The sequence below is a fragment of the Lycium ferocissimum genome, chromosome 6 (genome assembly GCF_029784015.1).
Source record: "Lycium ferocissimum isolate CSIRO_LF1 chromosome 6, AGI_CSIRO_Lferr_CH_V1, whole genome shotgun sequence".
Taxonomy (NCBI): Eukaryota; Viridiplantae; Streptophyta; class Magnoliopsida; order Solanales; family Solanaceae; genus Lycium; species Lycium ferocissimum.
This window is the reverse complement of record NC_081347.1, coordinates 71,891,374-71,912,975: the sequence shown is the minus strand read 5'-3', so window position 1 is coordinate 71,912,975 and position 21,602 is coordinate 71,891,374. Positions and strand designations below refer to the sequence as shown.

The 21,602-nt window shown below is 34.3% G+C and overlaps 2 protein-coding genes across 2 annotated transcripts in view; both read left to right on the top strand.

Moving 5' to 3' along the window:
• LOC132060312 (protein DUF642 L-GALACTONO-1,4-LACTONE-RESPONSIVE GENE 2-like) overlaps positions 1-21,602 on the top strand; it is a 93,528-nt gene that overhangs the window by 25,307 nt on the left and 46,619 nt on the right. The gene's annotated exons all lie outside the window — the stretch shown is intronic.
• LOC132060311 (disease resistance protein RGA2-like) lies at positions 18,157-20,507 on the top strand. Its single transcript, XM_059453293.1, has one exon. It carries the CDS (start codon positions 18,191-18,193, stop codon positions 20,240-20,242), a length of 2,052 nt encoding a protein of 683 aa, XP_059309276.1. The 5' UTR covers positions 18,157-18,190; the 3' UTR covers positions 20,243-20,507.

Sequence of the window (21,602 nt, the reverse complement as noted above, 5' to 3'; positions counted from 1 at the left end):
CAAAAATTGCACTAAACACAAAATTTACCTCAAAAAACAACAAAAATAGGGTCCTTCTCGCTTGTTCAGTAAAGTGAAGTTTCTTCCCTTATCTTGCAGATGATGACGTCAACGTGGAGTTGACGGCGGAGAAAGACTCGGCATTGTACTTTAAAAGTGCATTCCTGCTAATTTCCTCTTTTTCCGTAATTCCCTTTGAAGCTAACAAAGAGTGTTCGGTAAATATTTGACGGAGATTAAAATTGTTAATTTTTGACGAACGTAAAGGACCAAAACTAATGAATCTTAAGAGGCTATTTTAAACTTATGCTCAATCATAAGGGATCATTTTTGTCATTTTCTCGCAAAAATGTGACAAGCAACTGTTTCATTTTGTTACATCACAAGCACTGTTGTTTCATTCTCTGTTTATAGATGAATCTGTTTTCTTTTCTTTTTATGGGCTTAAAGCCCAATGCAATGCATGGAGACAAGGTCCAATGGGCCTATTACTTGTATTTGACAACGAGAATTTGGCACTGTGTTACTAAGCCCACCTAATGGTATAAAATAGCCCAATGTTTAGTTATTGGCACTAAGTAGTCCATATTGAGTGTCTCCTATCTTGATGAGGAGCGTTTCTCTTTTCAATGAGTCTTACATAGCGCTAATTAACATTAGTTGATCAGTGAATTTTAGATATTGGATAATTATACCTAGAAATGAATTTCACTTCTTTCTTATGCCCTAAAGTTCTTGTTTGAAGTCATTTAATTTATTTATCACAAAACAAGTCCCTTTAGTTATTGTCGTAATTCTTTTACAAGACAATCAAGTAAACACATCAACTATAAGAGGGAGTTATTTACAATATCTTAGGTCAAATGAGCAAATGAAGATGCATTTGAATTCAATATATATATCTACACAATTATAATATATATGTAAAAATTTCGTTAAAATTTAAATATATATTAGATCTCAAACCATAGTTTTAAAAGTACAATTAGTTCGATGTTAAGAATCTTAAAAATCGAATCCATCAAGTTTAAATCGTGGATTCGCTTATGAATCTAGCTTAATATCAAAGTGATTAATTCCTTTTGTTTACCTCTGTGTATGGTTCCTCTAGTACTATTCACAGTTTCATTATGATCAATTATTTTAACGAGGCTTGGTCGAGGCTTGGTCAATGGTTTTGTCTCTGTCATTAGCTCAATTAGTCATTCTTCTTTTATTTTCATTCATATGGATCTAATATTTGCCAGACTAAAAGTGCATCTTAATCATGTGAACTTCTGCCGTTTAGACCTTTTGGCTATTTGACTAAATGTGCATTCCTGCTAATTTCTTCTTTTTTCATAATTCCTGTTAAAGCTAACAAATAGTGTTCGGTAAATATTTGATGGAGATTAAAAATGTTAATTTTTGACGAACATAAAGGACCAAAACTATTGAATGCATACTTAAGAGGCTATTTTAAACTTATGCTCAAACATAAGGGATCATTTTTGTCATTTTCTCGCAAAAATGCGATAAGCAACGATTTCATTTTTTTCCATCACAAGCATTGTTTCATTCTCTGTTAATAGGTGAATCTGTTTTCTTTTCTTTTCTTTTTATGGGCTTAATTAAAGCCCAATGCAATGCATGGAGACAAGGTCCAATGGGCCTATTACTTGTATTTGACAATAAGAATTTGGCACTGTATAATAACTAAGCCCAACCAATGGTTTAAACAGTTTTTTGGTGCGGATTACCCTTCAAAGGCACAGGTCTTTAATTTTTAGCCCTCAAATTGGTAGTCTTTAATTTTTGCCCTTCGCCTAATACCCCGAGATTTTGAGTTTGAATCCCCAAAAAAAAAAAAATCGCAAGGCTGTTGTTTGTGGCAAAGTTAGGCCTATTCGGGCAAAAGTTGGGCCTTAAGGAAAACTTTTACCCAAAATTAGGCTTATTTGGACAAAAATTAGGCCTTACGACAGAGGTTTATAAAATTTCAACAAAGTAAAAAAAATATATATATATATTGCCTGAAGGCAAACCTCTGCTTATGCCTGAAGGCAAAACTTTACCTTAAGGTAGAGTTTGAAACTTTGCCTTGCGAATCCAAATTCTACCTTTTTTTTAAAAAGAAAAATTGACTGAGCAAGGGGTTCGAACCCGAAACCAAGGAATTTTTAGCGAAGGACAAAAATTAAATACCACCAATTTAAGGGGCAAAAATTAAAGACCAGTGCCTTTGAAGGGCAATCATGCAAATGACCGGCATAAAATAGCCCAATATTTAGTTATTGGCACTAGCCACTAGGTAGTCCATATTGAGTGTATCCTGTCTTGATGAGGAGCGTTTCTTTTTTCAATGAATCTTATGTAGCCGTTAATTCATATTTAGTTGATCGGTGAACTTTAGATACTGCATAATTATACCAATATTTCACTTCTTTCTTATGCCCTAAAGTTCTTATTTGAAGTCATTTAATTTGTTTACCACAGAACAAGTCCCTTCATTATGATAGTTCTTTTTCAAGACAATCAAGAAAAGACACCATTATAAGAGGGAGTTGTCACACCCCGGTTCTCGTTATACTCATAATCTTCCGGACTCATGGAATGAGTGCATAATGGGCTTTTCAAAAACCATGGGCATCCTCGATCATATGAAATTTGTAACATAATCCATAATGATACATCGGCCGCGCGATGTTATACACGTGACTCCGTCCGCAAAGTCTTCTCGTTATACTCATAATCTTACTGGACTCTTAAATCATGGAATGAGTGCATAATGTAAGGCATGAATAACAACATAATATAGATATGGAAGGTAACATGGAATAAGAGAGATAACCTATACATCTGGATGCCTCATAAGGCGGATGTCATGCATGCTCAGTTTTTTTTTAAAAAAAAACTTTTTCTTACATACATATATATAATATCATCATTATAACGTACCCGGCCTTTTCGGGACTCGGTGTGTAACGTACCCGGCCCTTTCGGGACTCGGTGTGTAACGTACCCGGCCCTTTCGGGACTCGATGTGTAACGTACCCGGCCCTTTCGGGACTCGATGTGTAACGTACCCGGCCCTTTCGGGACTTGGTGTGTAATACCAACTGATCAGTGGTTGCACAATAGGTGCCATACCCGGCCGACTATAGCGCGGCTCGGTGTAGTAAAATACATACATATATATATATATAAAACATGCATGAGAGCCAAATAAAAGCTACGACTCTATCGGAGTGACGTAAGGTCGGTAACCTCCGATTTATATTATGGAGCAATCATCATCGCTATATCTCACCTGAAGGAACAATTATTATAAGGTGAGATCAACAATGATGAATAAAATCGAGAAATCATGAAATAATCTCAATAATTTAATAATAGTATTAACATCATAAGCTTTGAATTTCTAGAATTAAAATCATCACCATCATAATCATCATAGAAACATTCTCATCTTTAACATCGTCATTCATATTGTAAAAACATGTCCGTTGTTGTTGTCATAAAAGCTTATAAAATCATAAATCTTTGACTCGGAAAATAGGGACATTTTGAAAAATATCTATGGATTATCAAGAAAGGAGTCATGCCTTTGAATCATGAATTTCTAGCTTTTGAGAATAAGAATATTCTTGTAAAATATTTATGGATTCACATAAAGGGATCATGGGACATTTGGAAAACACCTATTGGATTCATAAGAAAGGAATCATGCCTTTAGAAGAAAGGGACTAGCCTTAACATATCTTTGGAGCTTACTCTCCGACTTTCCAACTTGCTTCCTATCGCGCGATTTATTTAGGATCGTTCGTCATCTCATAATCTACATAGGCAACCATTCGTATTATCATTAGGCTCATTGTCACACTCTTATCTTAAGTCTCTAAATAAATTCCTTTTAAGGTCTGCAAAATTCGGACAACATCTCCCCTATCTATATGCCTAGTCCGAATTCTCAATACCAACAATCAGCAACCAATAACAACAACTGAAACAACAACAACCTCATTACTACCAAAATATTCCATCAAATACTCCACATGATATTTTCTCCAACTCCTCCACAAACGAATTCGCTACATAATTATTCCATAAATTTATCTCCGTAAATAAGCCTTAAATGATACCAAAAGAGAAAGATTCATACCTTACTTCCGCTAATACCGCGATATCTCCAATACTTGTCTTACTCCCAAGCTACAAATTCACTGCAACACAATATTATAAGCGTAGCTATATGCCGGCGGAACCCGAATCCGGAGATTTTTACTTAAGTCACGTTGAAATTTAATGGAGGGAAGGTTGGAGAACTCTGTAGAATTTTTCAAAAATATTTTTAGGCTGGTTTCTTGGCTGAAAATGAGGGGTTAAACCCCTTTATATAGTTGCTCCAAAGTCGTAAATCACCGTAGCAGATCGTTCATCGCCTTACTATAGCAAGATGTTCATCCATGAAATTATTTCGAGACCTAAAACTTTTATACACCGATCTCTTTATTTGCATACTTGGATATGTCCAAAACTCCATACAGTCTGTATAACTTATTCAACATCCCAAACTTAGCAAAACTTTTTTTTTTTTCGATTCGTTTAACCTCCAACCTTCGCGGCACTTACTTATCACTTGTTGAACATAACATAAACACTTATAACTTCAAATATAATCCTGTCCTTTGAGCTTATGTGACTAACCTATGATGCAACTTAACGCACGAAAATACGGGATGTAACATCCTTCCCCCCTTTTGAACATTCGTCCTCGAATGTTAAAATAAGACGAAACTCACATCATAGTCACTATCAACTCTTCCATTCTTATTCAAAACCTTCCTTGTCTCGCGATATCATCACTTTGTTCTATATATCTCGTATGTTTACTATGTCCTTCTTATTATCTCTCTTGACTTATCTTGTCGTACTCTTACTCTCTTCCTTATGTGCTTCTTCGTTATCATATCTTACCATAGACAATTCTATAACCTTTATCACCCGTCGCTTTTCTTTTTCTTCTCTCGTATAAACCGTAATGCCATTAGGACACAATTCCACCGCTAATACTTTTTTTTTCCTTTAGTACCCATTCTTTTAAACCCCGTAGCATCGTCATCCCTTGCGTTCCCTTCTATAGCGACTGGGTCGATCATTACGGTATTTTATTTTCCAGTTGGTATAACATCGAAATTTCCTTTCACCCTACGCTTTACTCGATTCTCTCTTTTTTCTTTTCTTTTAATAAGGGTCCTTATGCTAAGTCTGGCTATCGGTAACTCGTATACTTACACCTGGAATATCTTGAATCCCTCCTTCAATGATCTTCGTCCTTTAATGCTATCATAATCGATGCACTATTGCATCTATTTTCTACGACCTTATCATTTAATTGTCCAGCTCGCGCTGTTTTGTAGTCTCCCTTTACCGGGTGATCATTCCATAGTAAGCATCGTAGTTATTCCAATATCTTGTCAATCTTTGTCCCCTTCACTGGAATATTGTTCAATTTCTTTTCTTCCTCACGAATTATTTTCAGTCCAATCTCAAAAGATACCCTTCAATTACTCTATTCCTTTGCTGACTAACCCTTAGATCTTATTGAACTCGCTTCTACAAAAATTCTCACTTCAAACTACATGTGTTTTTCGTATCTGAGTGCATTTAGAATCTTTGCACTCTATTCACTCGCTCCCTCCTTATGAGTCTTATCTTACGATGCCTTCAAAACAAATCCACACTTCGATCCTCAATCCTTACTTTCAATCTCAAGCCTAATACGTTCCTTTCATCGATTCACTTAATGTCCATGCTGAAATGTATAACGATAACACTATACCATTTCCGTATAACTCTCACTTTTTGTTTTAGGGTCTATACTTGTCACATCTTAGGATTCATCGTTTCCATCTCTACACTTATATTTTCCTTACTCACTTCCCCCCTTTAGGGGTCTCACTTGTACTATTCTCAAATCCATTACCTCACTTCCAGCCTTGAACTTACGTATCCCTTTTCTCAATTCCCTTATTGTACTACATCATATTCATGCCATTTCCCGTAATTTATAGCTGCAGTAATTCATGTGTGAAAGTCTTAACATACTCATCTTGCAATTACGTAACCCAGTAATTCGGCCGACATAGCACCCCAAGCAGGATGTACTTTGCTCAGCTCAACCGTTAATTATGAGTCGATGCCTACATCCGCTCCAATTAACAGCTCTGTCCCACGGGGATACTCAAAATAATAGTATGTCTAACCGTCTGTACCATCCATGTAGTGTCACTTATCCCATTCTTCAATAGTCAGCATTCACTGGTAGCGTCATCTTCCCCTTTCCTTTCCATCTCAAGTTATTTCTCTCTTTCCTGTAATCGACTTATAGCAATAGTAAATGCATTTCTCTTAAACCGCCATCTGTCTTATCAAAGATCTAAGTCTCATGCGCAACTAATGCCGCTTGTACCTCATACTCTTTTATTCTTGTATTGTACTCAGCATTGATTTCGAAGCCTATCATAATCATATCTTTACTTGTCATTGGTGATAGCCTTACTTTATCGCTTTATCGTCATGTGATGAACTCATAACTCATAGCCACATTTTTCTTTCCAGCTTATTCCTTTATGTACTTTACTTGTTCTATCTTAGTAAAATACGACTACTTCTTAAGCTTGTGTACTTCGCATGTTTCCTTTTCTTTCTATACCCATACTTACTCCGTTTTATAATTAATCCCTTATTCCTCGCACAAGGAACCCTATTCTTAACTCAATACCGCTTTGTCCTTCAAAATATATTACTTCTATACAATCCATTCTTCGCTTCCAACACTTATTCTACTCATTCCCTCTCATCTTTATTATGCTGATCCTTATCCTAACAATCGTTCTATTTAGTCATTCATCTTTCCGTAGTCCTGGTATTTTACATCCAGCCAAAATATCATTCGTGATCTCAATTCTCCGCCACTACTTTGCTATGTCACCTTTCTCTGATTTCTTTTTCGAGTTGACTTCCTCTTCCCTCATGCTTGCTATTATTCCTGTCATTGCGAAACCTCTATGCTGAACTTTCCCTAACAAGGTCTTATAAGCTTTCTTATCCATCGCTTCATGGCTCGCTTAATGGTTTCACACCTGCATTCACTCTCTATTCACATAGAACATGTCACCTTTTTAGTCGTTTCCTCGCTATACTTTACTTACTTTGTATTACAGTTCTTGCTACGTTCTCCTTATATCCCAATCATAATCAATTCTACAGAGTGCCACTTCTTGCTCTCATTCGTAAATCTGTTTATAAACCAAAATAAACCTCGTGGAGTAAGCATACTTAACCTGTAACTCTTTCTGATTGACCCAATTACACTTACCACATTAGTTGTCTTACTAAGTTATTCACATTATATAAACCTTCGTATTCTATGCCCCTGTCTCTGTCTTGCTGTTACTTCATTTTACTAATAGACTCGTCGTATTTCACTTGTGCTTATCCATCCCAATCGATACTTCACTATCACACTCTATTGGAGTTAACCTTTCTCTTTTTAGATCATATTTTAATACTACCAATCTTCCCAATTTTCTCTAGTATTTCTCTTTATCATAAATACCCTTCCGTGTAATCACCCTTACCTTCCTCTTTCCTTTCACTTCTGGTTATCTTTTAATGCTTCCTTTCCTTTTGCACTTTAGTTCTGTCCTTGGTCTTCTTTGGATCTCAATTTCGATATGTTCTATTTAGCTTAACTCAACGATACTTTCATAGCTTGCCGTATGTCCTTTCACTCTTATCATTCCTTAACATTCTAACTTGAGTTGCCTTGCACTTTCCCTCAATTTATCTGTAATATCATAGGCGTATGTCCTTCGCTTATCATCCTACCTTTGGCCTCAACTCTTCGTACTTACACTAACTCACCTCTATGTCAACCGATCCATTACCATATATATATATATATATATATATATATATATATATATATATTCCGATAACGTAGCCGCAACGAAGTGACTTACCTCTCGTGACTTCCCATATCATCACTCACTTTCTCCCGTCGAAACCGTGCTTCAATAAAATCAAAGGTTAGTATAAGGAATCTCATTTCCTATGACTTGGCTCTATCGCACGATCTTAGATGTGAAAGAAGAGTAACCACCCTAGATGCTCCGTAGCCTCCTCGTTTATAAACGTGGCGCGCTTCACACCATAAACAGACTCTATTGGACACGACTTTGCGTACAACCCTAGGACGAATCAAGCCCGATACTAACTTGTCACACCCCAACTTTTGATAGGGCATGATGGGCACCCGACCCCTTACTTAGTGGCCGGGCTAACCCGCCGGTTCTCGTTATACTCATAATCTTCGGACTCTTAAATCATGGAATGAGTGCATAATGAAAGCTTTTCAAAAACATGCTTTTCGTTTTCTCAAATCAAGTAAAATATGTAATTATATGAAATTTGTAACATAATCCATAATGATACATCGGCTTACAGAGCCGCTTACAAGGCTGACATGTTATACACGTGACTCTGTCTGCAAAGTCTCTAACATAAATCAATATACCATAACATATATACCGACTCCGCAACACTCCGAAGGAAATGGAGTTCGCCAATCCAAATTGGGAACATCTTCTACTAATATCCTCTATCATCCGTATACACGCGTGGCATGAAACGCAATTCCACAAGAAGTGGACGTCGCGCACGTAATAATGTACTGAGTATGTAAGGCATGAATAACAACATAATATAGATATAGAAGGTAACATGGAATAAGAGAGATAACCTGTACATCTTGATGACTCATAAGACGGATGTCATGCATGCTCAGCTTTTAAAAAAAAAACTTTTTCTTACTTACATATATATAATATCATCATCATAACGTACCCGACCTTTTCGGACTCGATGTGTAACGTACGTACCCCTTTCGGGACTCGATGTGTAACGTACCCGCCTTTCGTGACCTCGGTGTGTAACGTACCCTACTTTCGGACTCGGTGTGTAATACCAACCGATCAAAGGTTGCACAATAGGTGCCGTACCCGCCGACTATAGCGCGGCTCGGTATAGTAAAATACATACATATATATATATATATATATATATATAAAATATGCATGAGAGACAAATAAAAGCTACGACTCTATCGGAGTGACGTAAGGTCGGTAACCTCCAATTTATATTATGGAGCAATCATCATCGCTATATCTCACCTTGAAGGAACAATTATTATAAGGTGAGATCAACAACAATGAATAAAATCGAGAAATCATGAAATAATCTCAATAATTTAATAATACTATTAACATCATAAGCTTTGGAATTTCTAGAATTAAAATCATCACCATCATAATCATCATAGAAACATTCTCATCTTTAACATCGTCATTCATATTCTAAAAACATGTCCGTCAGTGGTTGTCATAAAGCTTATAGAATCATAAATCTTTGACTCGTAAAATAAGGGACATTTTGAAAAATATTTATGGATTATCAAGAAAGGAGTCATGCCTTTGGATCATGAACTCTATGAATCATGAATTTCTAGCTTTTGAGAATAAGAATATTCTTGGAAAACATTTATGGATTCACATAAAGGGATCATGGGACATTTGGAAAATACCTATTGGATTCATAAGAAAGGAATCATGCCTTTGTAAGAAAGTGGACTAGCCTTAACATACCTTTGGAGCTTACTCTCCGACTTTCCAACTTGCTTCCTGTCGCGCGATTTATTTAGGATCGTTCGTCATCTCATAATCTACATAGGCAACCATTCGTATTATTATTAGGCTCATTGCCACAATATTATATTAAGTCTCTAAATAAATTCCTTTTAAGGTCTCAATAAATTCGACAAAGATCTCCCCTCTATTTATATGCCTAGCCCGAATTCTCAATACCAACAATCAACAACCAATAACAAATAACAACAACAACAACCTCATTACTACCAAAATATTCCATCAAATACTCCACATGATATTTTCTCCAACTCCTCCACAAACGAATTCGCTACATAATTATTCCATAAATTTATCTCCGTAAATAAGCCTTAAATGATACCAAAAGAGAAAGATTCATACCTTACTTTCGCTAATACCGCGATATCTCCAATACTTGCCTTACTCCCAAGCCATAAATTCACCGCAACACAATATTTTAAGCGTAACTATACGCCGGCGGAACCCGAATCCGGAGATTTTACTTAACTCACGTTGAAATTTAATGGAGGAAAGGTTAGAGAACTCTCTAGAATTTTTGGGAAATATTTTTGGGCTGGTTTCTTGGCTGAAAATGAGAGGTTAAACCCCTTTATATAGTTGCTCCAAAGTCGGCACTGTAGCAGTATTGTTCACCGCTTTACCGTAGCAAGATCGTTCATCCGCGGAAATTATTTCGAGACCTAAAACTTTTATACACCGATCTCTTTATTTGCATACTTGGATATGTTCAAAACTCCACATACCGTATAACTTATTCAATATCCCAAACTTAGCAAAACTTATTTTTATTTTATTTTTTTCCGATTCGTTTAACCTCCAACTCATGGCACTTACTTATCACTTGTTGAATATAACATAAACACTTATAATTTCAAACATAATCCTGTCCTTTGAGCTTATGTGACTAACCTATGATGCAACTTAACGCACGAAAATACGGGATGTAACAGGAGTTATTTATCATGTCTTAGGTCAAATGAACAAATGAAGATTCATCTGAATATAAATAAATAAATATATATATATATATATATATATATATATATATATATATATATATATATGTAAAAATTCATGAAAAACTTAAATAAATATCGCATGATCTCAACCCATAATTTTTAAAGCTACATCTAGTTCGATGTTAAGAATCTTAAAAGTCGAATCCATCAAGCTTAAATCGTGGATTAGTTATAAATCTAGCTTCATATCAAAGTGAGTAATTCCTTTTTTGTTTACCTCTACGTATGGTCTGTCTAGTAATTTTCACACTTTCATTATGATCAATTATTTTAATGAGGCTTGGTCAATGCTTTTGTCTCTATCATTAGCTCAATTAGTCCTCCTCCTTTTACTTTCATTCACATGGATCTTATCTATGCTAGCCTAAAAGTGCATCTTAATCATGTGAAATTCTGCCGTTTAGATCTTTTTGCTATTTGACTAATTATAAATTGGTAGCAAAGGGTTATCCTTAGAATTACAAACTGGATTTTACTTGTTTTTTTTCAAGGACTGAACACCTCTTTATAACAAGTTGGGAAATATATAATTAATTCCATGTCACCTTTAGAGAAAAAAATTCCCAACCAATTTTTTTTCTCTTGAATCCAAGATTTTATAGATTAATTTTCAAAAAAAATTTAATTAAAAATTAAAGAAAGTTGTATGACAGATTTGTATAAATATCTAAAAATATCTCTTGTTGGCATAAGAACAATCATCTCCATGCATATCATAAATCCACCAATCATGCCTTCTACCTCTTTTTTTATTTTTTTAATTCTTTTTATTATTTGAATAGTATCTTACTTATTTTCTCTCGAGGTAGCAACAAAGATGTAAAATAATCGAGGTGCAATCATGTATTAGTGAAAGTTAGTAGGCGCTGGCGAGGTGCAAGCATGTATCGATAGGAGATATATAATAAGATAGTAGCACTTGTAAAATAATCGAGGTGCAAACATATATATATATACACACACACATACATCCTTCAAATTTATCAAGTGCTGGATGAATGTCTTTAGGTCGCGAACCTTTTTCAACATAAGGTGGTCTACTAATGGACTGAATACACCTCGGATATTAAGCCAACTTAAGTCAATGCACCTAAGAAAAAATGAATTTTGGTTTTGCTCTATCTTAAGTTGACTAGAGTGGGCTTTGAAAAGAGACTTGTACCCGAGCGGACAACTCGAGATGGAATAACGATAACCATTGGACGGCTCGCAAATCAATTAATCGTCATGAAATTCTAGAAAGGGTTTTATAGTAAAAGACGGCAGCGAAGATCGCATAGCCGCTTTGTGAGTGTGTGAAAAGTGTTTGTTGCCTTTTGATGGAAATATGCCATGAAATGCAATGTTAGCATACGTATAAAATAAACAGATAAAGAACTTAAATAAATAAAGCAATTAAAAGTTAGCCACAAAAATGTCACGAAAACTCTTTTGGTTAGAACTTGCATAAATCCCCAGCGGAGTCGCCATCTGTTACGGTCCGTTTTTGACCTTGCGGTACGAACGTCAAAACTTGGCTATTTGTGTAAAAACAGAATTGCCACCTAATTTTTACGGAATTAGGAAATCATTTTAAAAAGGTATTACGAAACCTTATTTTTTGAAAACCAGATAAAGGGTAAGGGTTCTGATGATTCCTCGAAGAAGGTATTAAGCACCCCAAGAAATCCGCAATTGCGGTTATTGGCGAGTTTAAACATTTTTGTGGCTAAAAGAACAACTTATGTTCAAGAATAAAAGAATGATTTTAAAAAGATTATTTATGTAATGATTTTAAAAAAATGATTTATGTAGTAACAAAATACGTATATCGATATATATATATATATATATATATATATATATATATATATATATATATATATATATATATATATATATGAAAGTATATGTAATAAAAATGTTAGTATAAAATGATAAGAAATAATGCTACATAGAATAGTCCAAGTGTAAAATACAGAAAAGAGATGATGTTAGTATGGATAACGTCAGTATAAAAATAATGCTAGTGTACGATAAAAGTAATGTTACTATAATTAGTAAAATAATGTTAATATAATTAGCAAGATAATGTTAATATAAATAAAAGTAATGATAGTAATAAATAAGAATATGTTAACGCAAACAGTAAAGTTGCTTTAGCATATTTGACCTATCGTGTTGGTATCGATAACATAAGTAAAATGACATTATAAATATTTAATAAATATAAAATAAAGGAATAATAGAGTGTATATAAAATGTATTTTGGTGTATATAGAGTAAAGAATGTATAAAAAAGTGTGTGAAAATGTATATCAATATGTATTTGATAAAATATTCTTTGAGAAAAGGGATGAAGTTAATTTGACGTGTAAAAAGTACCGTTTGTTTTATTTGAAAAGTAATTAAAGAATGGAGAAAACATTACTTGTACAATAATTAATTTAACAAATGACCAAATGAATTGTAGCAAAGAGTTGATAGAATAATCATGTATAGAAAAATGAGAGAAAATGAGGTGAGTTTAAAAACAACAATGAATATCTACTTCGAATTGAGAGATGGCCTAATGTATTGCCTAGCGTCAAAAGATGTAAATTTAACTAGGTGTATTTAGTTAATCGTAATAAAACATGATTACGGCCAAGTTTTGCCTAAAACGAGTAGTGAACTTGAAATAAACACAAGTAATACTCTCCTGCCCGACATTCCAAAAATAAAGTGTTCACTACAATATGAGTTTATGTTTTGTACAATTTTAAAAGATACAGAAAGTAAATACAAACAGTGGTTCAATGAAGATCTTCCGATTCTTTCCTGACGTCGTCTTCGAGGTGTATCTCCGAGTACCTGCATAAACACTTAGTAAAAATATTAATAAAAAGTAACATATAAATAAATAAAATGCAAACCTTTAACAGAAAACAATTATAAAACATATAGTTTTTTTTTGGGACCACATCCTTGATAAAATTAATATATATCTGTTTTTTAAAAATGAAGGCGTTATTTTTTCATTGACCAAAAGTGTAGCATTTCTTCAATATTAATAAACTAGCAAAAGCAAAAAAGTGTCAAAAACAGTCCAAAAATTTCCACCGTAGTAACAGTGGCGAACCAAGTAGCAACAATGAGCAAACAATACAGCACAAGTCACTGGAAAAACACACAAAATTAGTAGCCAGAAATGGTGATGGCAGTGGCTCATATAAGCGAAAATAATATTTTAACACAATGGAGCATTAAGAACATAGATTCTCAGACCAGCATCTGTTCCGCCCCTAGATCTCTTCTTTTTGTGTTATTTTTAGTAAATATATGTCTGTGCAAAGCATTTAACAATTAAAAAAAATCTACAGCAAAAACAATGAGTAAATAAAAATGTCAAACATATAGTTAAGGAGATCTAAAAAATGTAAGAGCCAAAAAAAAATAAAAAAAAAGAAGTGAATTGGACGGATAAGGGAGTGATTTAGGGAAGAGAAGGAAAAGACGTGGGGCCCAAAGAGGAAAAAAATCAAAATCAAGAAAAAATGAGGAGAGAGTTAAAGATGGGATAGGTGGAATAGTAGATGGGTTGATAAATTTAATTTTACACTTAGTAATAGCCGAATAATTAATACAAAGTAAATTTTGAGACGCCTCTAAATTACCTGTATTTGCAATAAACTCTTTTGCCTTTTCTGAACTGACAGATTGTATTAAAATATAACTATATTACTACTACTAATAAGCGGGAATCCAACAGCTCTGGTCAATGTGAAATTACGGGAAATCCATATGATCTCACTTTATTCCATTCTTGGTGACACGTGAAAAAATCCAAATCCAACATTCCCTGCTACCCTTTTTCTGAGCCGTTGGTCCGTACTTGTGCACCTTATTACCTGAAGTGCAGCTTTTGTAAATCAGGCCAAGTTTTGAGTCATTTTTTATGTCCAAAAAGGTTTTGAATGTGCTGATGCATTGTGATGGTGACATGTGACTAATTTGGTGAAAACATTGTGGAGCACAGTATTAATTTATTTTTGTGTTTCATTACAAATCAGACTTTTGATCATTTTAATCAACTCATAATAAAGAAAAGCAACTTATTAATTTATATTCATGTAATGGCATGCTTATTGTATATAATTCACATATTTAAGTATTGTTATATATAATGTCTAACATATAGCAATGCAAGCCATTTTTAACGATCATCTAAATTGATAAGTTTTCAAGAAAGGGAAAATAATGCAATTTTCCCAAAACTAAACATAAGAAAAAAAAAATTATTTTTTAAAAAAAGTCTATTCGATAAAATATATTTTTCGATGGAAAAATTAAGTTTAGATTTAGAAAAAGTTTGAAACAACATCTGCAGTTTGCAGAATAGAGAATTTAATATTTTCACTCCTAAAGGCTATCCTTATTTATAAATCAACTTTACTAATTTCATATACAAAATGTATTCCTCTCATAACTAAGATTCGCATATAACAACACTTCTCTATAATGTTTCAAGCTTTTTCGAACCGATTTTTTATGTTATATTTTACTTCTCTATACAAGCATTTCACCTATAATAAAGCAACATCTAATTTTATAAGAAGATGTTATTTGTAAAATTACCCCTCATATAATGCTTATTCTTTTTTGGTAATATAATAATTAACCATCTTTATAAAAATAAACTATCTATGATTAGTAATAACAAGTGTAGAGATTTTGACCAAATATTTGATCCTTTAATACACTATTTATGACAAAAAATGTCATATGAATATATATATTTTCATCATTAAAAGATTTTTGTTCGTTATACAAATGTGATTAAGCTTAGAATTTGACAATAAAAAATGAAAAAAATAGATTTTATGCATCATTTTTGCCTATAACAGCGAAATATATTTAAATGCCAATGTTGTTATAGGTATATAACAACAATTCTCTATAATAGCCAAAAATTTACCGAACGATGCCGTTATGTAGGTTTCGAGTGTATAATATATATATCGGCTAACCATTTTTTTTTTTCTTAGAAGAAGCGGCTGATATTAATTATGCATATGCTAAAATAATGGAATTTATATTCTATACAAAACTTTTAGGAAGTACTTCTAATTAGAAATGATAGGTCGGTTTTTCCAATAATTAACACAATATCAATTGTTTGACACTTTTCATTTTTGAGGAGTCAAAAAGAATTTTTTCATATGTTTTTTAAATATTTTAAATTATTAATTACGTGTAATTTACAAGACGTATTGCAGAGCAGAGAGTATTAAACCAAGTCTCTGTTTGCAAAACACAAGAGGTAGACATAATGAAGGGTTGAGCTACTATAACATATTGTTTTTAGTCTGATTCAATATGAAAAATAATTTCAAAAGAAAATTAGAAAAGGAAAATGGTTACCTTTGATTATTAGAAAAAGGACTTACATTCGTGCCTCTAATTTCGCTAAAACAATAAAAAGTTGGAGATAAACCGTTGAAATAAATAGTCATTGCACTAAGGAAATACAAAGCTAGGGATAAATTATGCATCGCATATTTAATACGAAGAGACAAAAAGAAATACGAATTTCGAACAAATAAATTATTATATATGATTATATCGCAAAAAAGAATTCTTCTTTACGAAAATATACTTTATCTACACAATCAATGAGGGGGAGGGGGGCGGGAGGAGGAGCGGATAAAGGTTAACGTGAATTTAATATTTAAATTATAAATTTCATAAATAATTATAATTTTTTTTATGTTGGGCCCCGGGCTTTCCCACTAGTATATTATATAATAGAAATGAATCAAATAAAGTATTAATAGTACTAAATAGTGGAGGGATGATTCAGCATAAATACCAAATTGGAAACAGCAGTCAAATTTGGTGTGAAATGCCTTTTTGAAGGTGAAGCTCTCCGTTTGTAAAATGTCTCTGAGAGGAAATTTAGTTGCTCCCTCCGGCCCAATTTATATGACATTTTCTTTTTTAATCAATCTAAAAAAATGACATATTTTTTTATTTGATAATAATTTAATTTTAAACTTTATCTTTTATGCTTAACGAGATATTTATAACCACACAAATATCTTTTACTTATTTTAGACTACAAGATTCAAAGTTTTTCTTTTATTTCTTAAATTCTGTGCCTAGTCAAACTACATAACATAAATTTGAATGGAGGGAGTATTTTGGACCAACTGAGAAATTGTGGCAACTGGCAAGCATGTCAAGTTTTGTACAATTAGCAATATGGTAAGAGTTAATCGTAAAAAACACACCTGAATTATCACTTTTCACGATTTTCACACCCCAGCTATCAACTGTTTCCTTTTCCTATCTGAACTATTAGCATCTATGTATTAAAACATACCTCAAAACTGATTAGGCCAACCGTCAGTTGTTCCCTTTTCCTAACTGAATACTCAACTAGGTGTGTTTTTAATACATAAATGGTGATAGTTCCGGTAGAAAAAGGTAACAACTTATAAATTTGTTTTTGACCAATATCTCATATGAGGACATGACCCTAAATAGGAAAGTATGGAGGTTGAGAATTCGAGTAGGGGATTAGTGAGTAGCCGAGTATTCTCCTTATTAGTAGTATTAGTTAGTAATTGCGTAGATTTTTATCTTCGAGGTGTACCAGTATCTGTTTCTTCTTTTGCTTTTATCTTACAACTTTATTGTCATACATCTTGATATCATGTTGTTTTTAACTTTGCTTTTATCATGCTATTTTATTGTCATATTTTTTTTTTGATAAATGCTTTAAATCATTTTTTTCAAATAAATTTGAGCCTCCCTACCGAAAGCGTCTAATCGTGGGAATACAGGTGTGTTGTTGTCATTGTTGTATCTCATATGGAAATGCTGCAGCACCTTCTATGACTGAATATGAAACATCCAGTTTTCTAAAAGTAGTTCTCTTTTTCTCTTTTCAAATTTGTTGATGTTTCTTCCAGTTTTCATCTTTCCACCAAGAAAATTATGACCCACAATTTTCCCATTAGTCAAGAAGACTCAAAATCTCTTCGGTTTGTACTTTACTTTCTCTACCAAAGGAAATTGTAAACCAAGAACCAACCTTTCTTTATGGATCTAGTTCAAGAATCTGCAACTTTCCCTTCCATAACCATGGATAAGAAGGTTCTACTAGATATGCTTCTAATGAAGTTGTACTCTGTTGTTAACATTGCAAGGGCTTTGAATATGGAGGCCCAACTTTTTTCTTGAAGCAGGTACTTGGCATTTTTATGATGCTGAGAAAAAAGCTCGTTTTTTATGATGCTGAACTTGTCATTGACGAGATAGTTTGGTCTTGCAAAACCAATACAGTTTGACATCATCAAAGATCCGTGGTTTTTTCTCTTACATTGCTTATACACGATTGTTTATCGAAAGCTCGTTACGAAATTGGATAAGATTTCCAATATTTTGGGGGGTTTAAGTCCTTACAGAGAAAGAGGGCTTATGCATACATGTGCATCTGTAAATTATGCTGATGTCGTGGGAAGGGAATTTGATAGAGAAATTGTTGTTGAAATGCTTTTAAAATCAGGAAATGAACCTACCCTTTTTGTATTTCCCATTGTTGGAGTAGGAGGCACTGGAAAAACTACTCTTGCGAAATTGGTGTATAATGATCGAAAGATTGTTAGACATTTTCAATTGCGTTTGTGGGTTCGCGTGTTTAAAGTAGATGAATTGCTGGAACAAATTGTGAAGTCAGTTAGAGAAGATATATGTGAGAATCTTGATATGAATGAACTGCAGAATCTAGTTCGTAAGGCTTTGCACGAAAAGAATTATTTGATTGTTTTAGATGATGTGTGGAATGAGGACCCAGTGAAGTGGGATGAATTGAAGAAGTTGTTGATGGTGGGTGCTTGTGGAAGCAAGATTCTTGTAACTACTAGGTTAGAGGAAGTAGCTTCGATGATGGGGACGGTTCCTGCATACTGTTTGAAGGGTTTATTAAGTGAAGATTGTCTGATTTTGTTCCTGAGAAACGCCTTTGAACAAGGTCAAGAAGTGCTATATCCAAATCTCGTTGGGATTGCATCAGATATAGTGCAGAAGTGTGAGGGAAATCCCTTAGTCTTAGAGGCTGTAGGATCTTCATTGTACAAGAAAACTGAGGAATCGCTGTGGAATGAAGTTAAAAATCATTGGAGGTGGAACTCAAATCAGTATGACACAGCTGCTCTGAGAATGATCTATGAGCAATTGCCATCTAATCTCAAAGTTTGTCTTGCTTACTGCTCAATATTTCCCAAGGGCAGTGTGATAGAAATAGATAAATTGATACAGTTGTGGGTAGCAGAGGGTCTCATTAGTCAGTCTTCTAATGAATCCGAAGATCTTGAGGACATTGGGATTCAATATTTCCAAGGGTTATTGTCAAGATCCTTTTTTCAAGAAGTTGAAGAATATCGTTCCATTTTTACCTCAATCTGTAGAATGCATGACCTTGTACATGATCTTGCATTGTCAGCAGCAGGGTTTGAATTCTGTACGGTAACTTCTCATATACAAAACATTTCTGATGAGGTCAGACATGTGGCATTTTCTGACTATGATTTGTCAGGCAAGGAACTGCCACCATCCCTTCTCAATAACCATGCATTAAGGACCATATCCTTCTCTGTCGATGGAATAGGGCCAATGAGTACATTGTATGTTGAGAACTGCATGGCAAGATTCATGCAACTTAGGGTGCTAGATATGAGTGATTCATGTTTTGATGAGCTGCCTAGCTCTATTGGCGAATTGAAGTACTTAAGATATCTTGACATAAGTGGCAATGGCAGCATTAAAGAATTACCCGATTCGATTAACAAGTTGCTGAGCTTACAGACACTTCGAGTTTCTCATTGTGCACAACTTGAAGGGCTACCTAAAGATATTGGAAATTTGATCAGCCTAAGACACTTGCATATAACCACTAAGCAAGCATGTTTTCCTGATAAAGCAATTGGCTGCTTATCATCTCTTCGTTCTTTGTTTATTTACAGCTGCAACAATCTCGTATCTTTGTCTGAAGGTCTGCAACATCTGACTAGCCTTCGCACACTGGCAATTATTGGCTGCCCAAGACTGATCTTTCTCCCAAGTGCTATGAAACACCTTAATGCTCTGGAGAATCTGTTGATTGTTGACTGTGAAGAGCTAGCATTGTTGGAGTGGCAAGATATCGAAGGACTTAGGATGGTCCGGTCATTGGTTATTGGAGGCTTACCCGAATTGGAGTCAAAAGATGTTCAATGCCTTGGGAGCCTTCAGATGTTGGTGCTTGCTGGTTTACCACAGTTAGATACTTTGCCCCGATGGCTTGAAGGTGCCAGTGTTACTCTACAATACCTGAGGGTGGAAAGGTGCCCGAAATTTGCAGCATTGCCAAAGTGGCTGGAAAATCTCAGCTCACTTGAAAAACTTGAAATATCCAAGTGCAGTACATTATTTTCATGGCCCGAGCGGATGAGTTGCCTCTCTAACCTGAAGGTACGTAGGATCGACAACTGACTGAACTTGAGTTCAGAATGCCAAGGAAGGACCTCTCATATTTCTCAGGCTCAAATAAACGGAAATTGGCTCAATGACCCAACAATCCTTTGTTGGTTATCATGTTTCATTTTTATGTATTTTCCAGTTTCTTCAGTTTTTGTTTTCTTCCTATCTGCTTGTTTCAAAGTCTTGGTTGTGTTACTTATACAAATTGTTCTTATCTTGACTGTTAAGTGGGCACTCTAATTGCTTTGTTTTATGGGAAAATAAGCTACATTTCTTGGATTATCATGTGCTGATTAGTGTTATGCCTTAAATGGTTGTTTTTTGTGCCTATTATCAAAGATAATTGTGTAAACGTTGCACCATCACAGCCAGAAGTACTTTGGAGCTATGTTGCTCGGACTCTTCAAAATGCGTCCGCACCCGTGTTGGATCCTCCATAAATGCTCTACATTTGATGGATCCGACACACACCCAACGGCATTTCTGAAGAGTCCGAGCAACATGGCTTTGGAGAAACCGGAGGTAAAATGTGTCTAGACATGATAAATATTAGTAGTACTAGTTCATTTTGGATGTAATGTTAAAGGTGATTCACTCTTAAAGAGAACATTGTATAGATTTCTCATTTCTATGAGAGCTTTTATGTAAAATATGTAACGTATGCAGCCAACCACAGGGCTGCTTGCTTTCTGTATTATTACTTTTTGTTTAACAATCCAGCATCTGAAGTCCACTAGGCTCAACTAATACAAGTTCGTGCCGAGTAGACCCACTAAGGCGGTAAGGCACTCCCTACTGCATATTATATTTTCTACTTCTTTTCTTAGCTATGCGGATCACAACTTTACTTGATTCTTAGGTACAAAATAAAGAACAACGGACATGGATAAAGATCAGGTGTTGTCCAGAGCAAACACCGGTTGAATAACCAGAAATGGGGTTGCAAACGATTGGAGTCTAAACTTTTTTAATTCATGAACAAATTTCCATCATATAGAACATGAGTGACATCATAATTTTTTATTAAGCACTTTGTGACTTCTAGAAGGAAACAAGAAAGGGATTTTACTACTTTTATTTGATATATCATTCTTGTTCAGACTGAAAAACTTAAAAAAGAGATAAAAACAATGATAGATATCACTACCCTTCTTCACACGTGTTCCCCTGCTTGAAAAAGAAAAGTGTTCCTGCTAAAACTTGTCTTGAAATTTTTGGACATGAACGAGACTGACATCATCGATGACAGGTCCGCACATGTGACCAAAGTCATATATCTTTGTGTGATAGAATGGATTATAGAAAGCTATTGTTGTCCTAGTTTTATCTGCTTGGAACTCGAGGCTTGCAGTCTTGAACCACCACTTTCCTT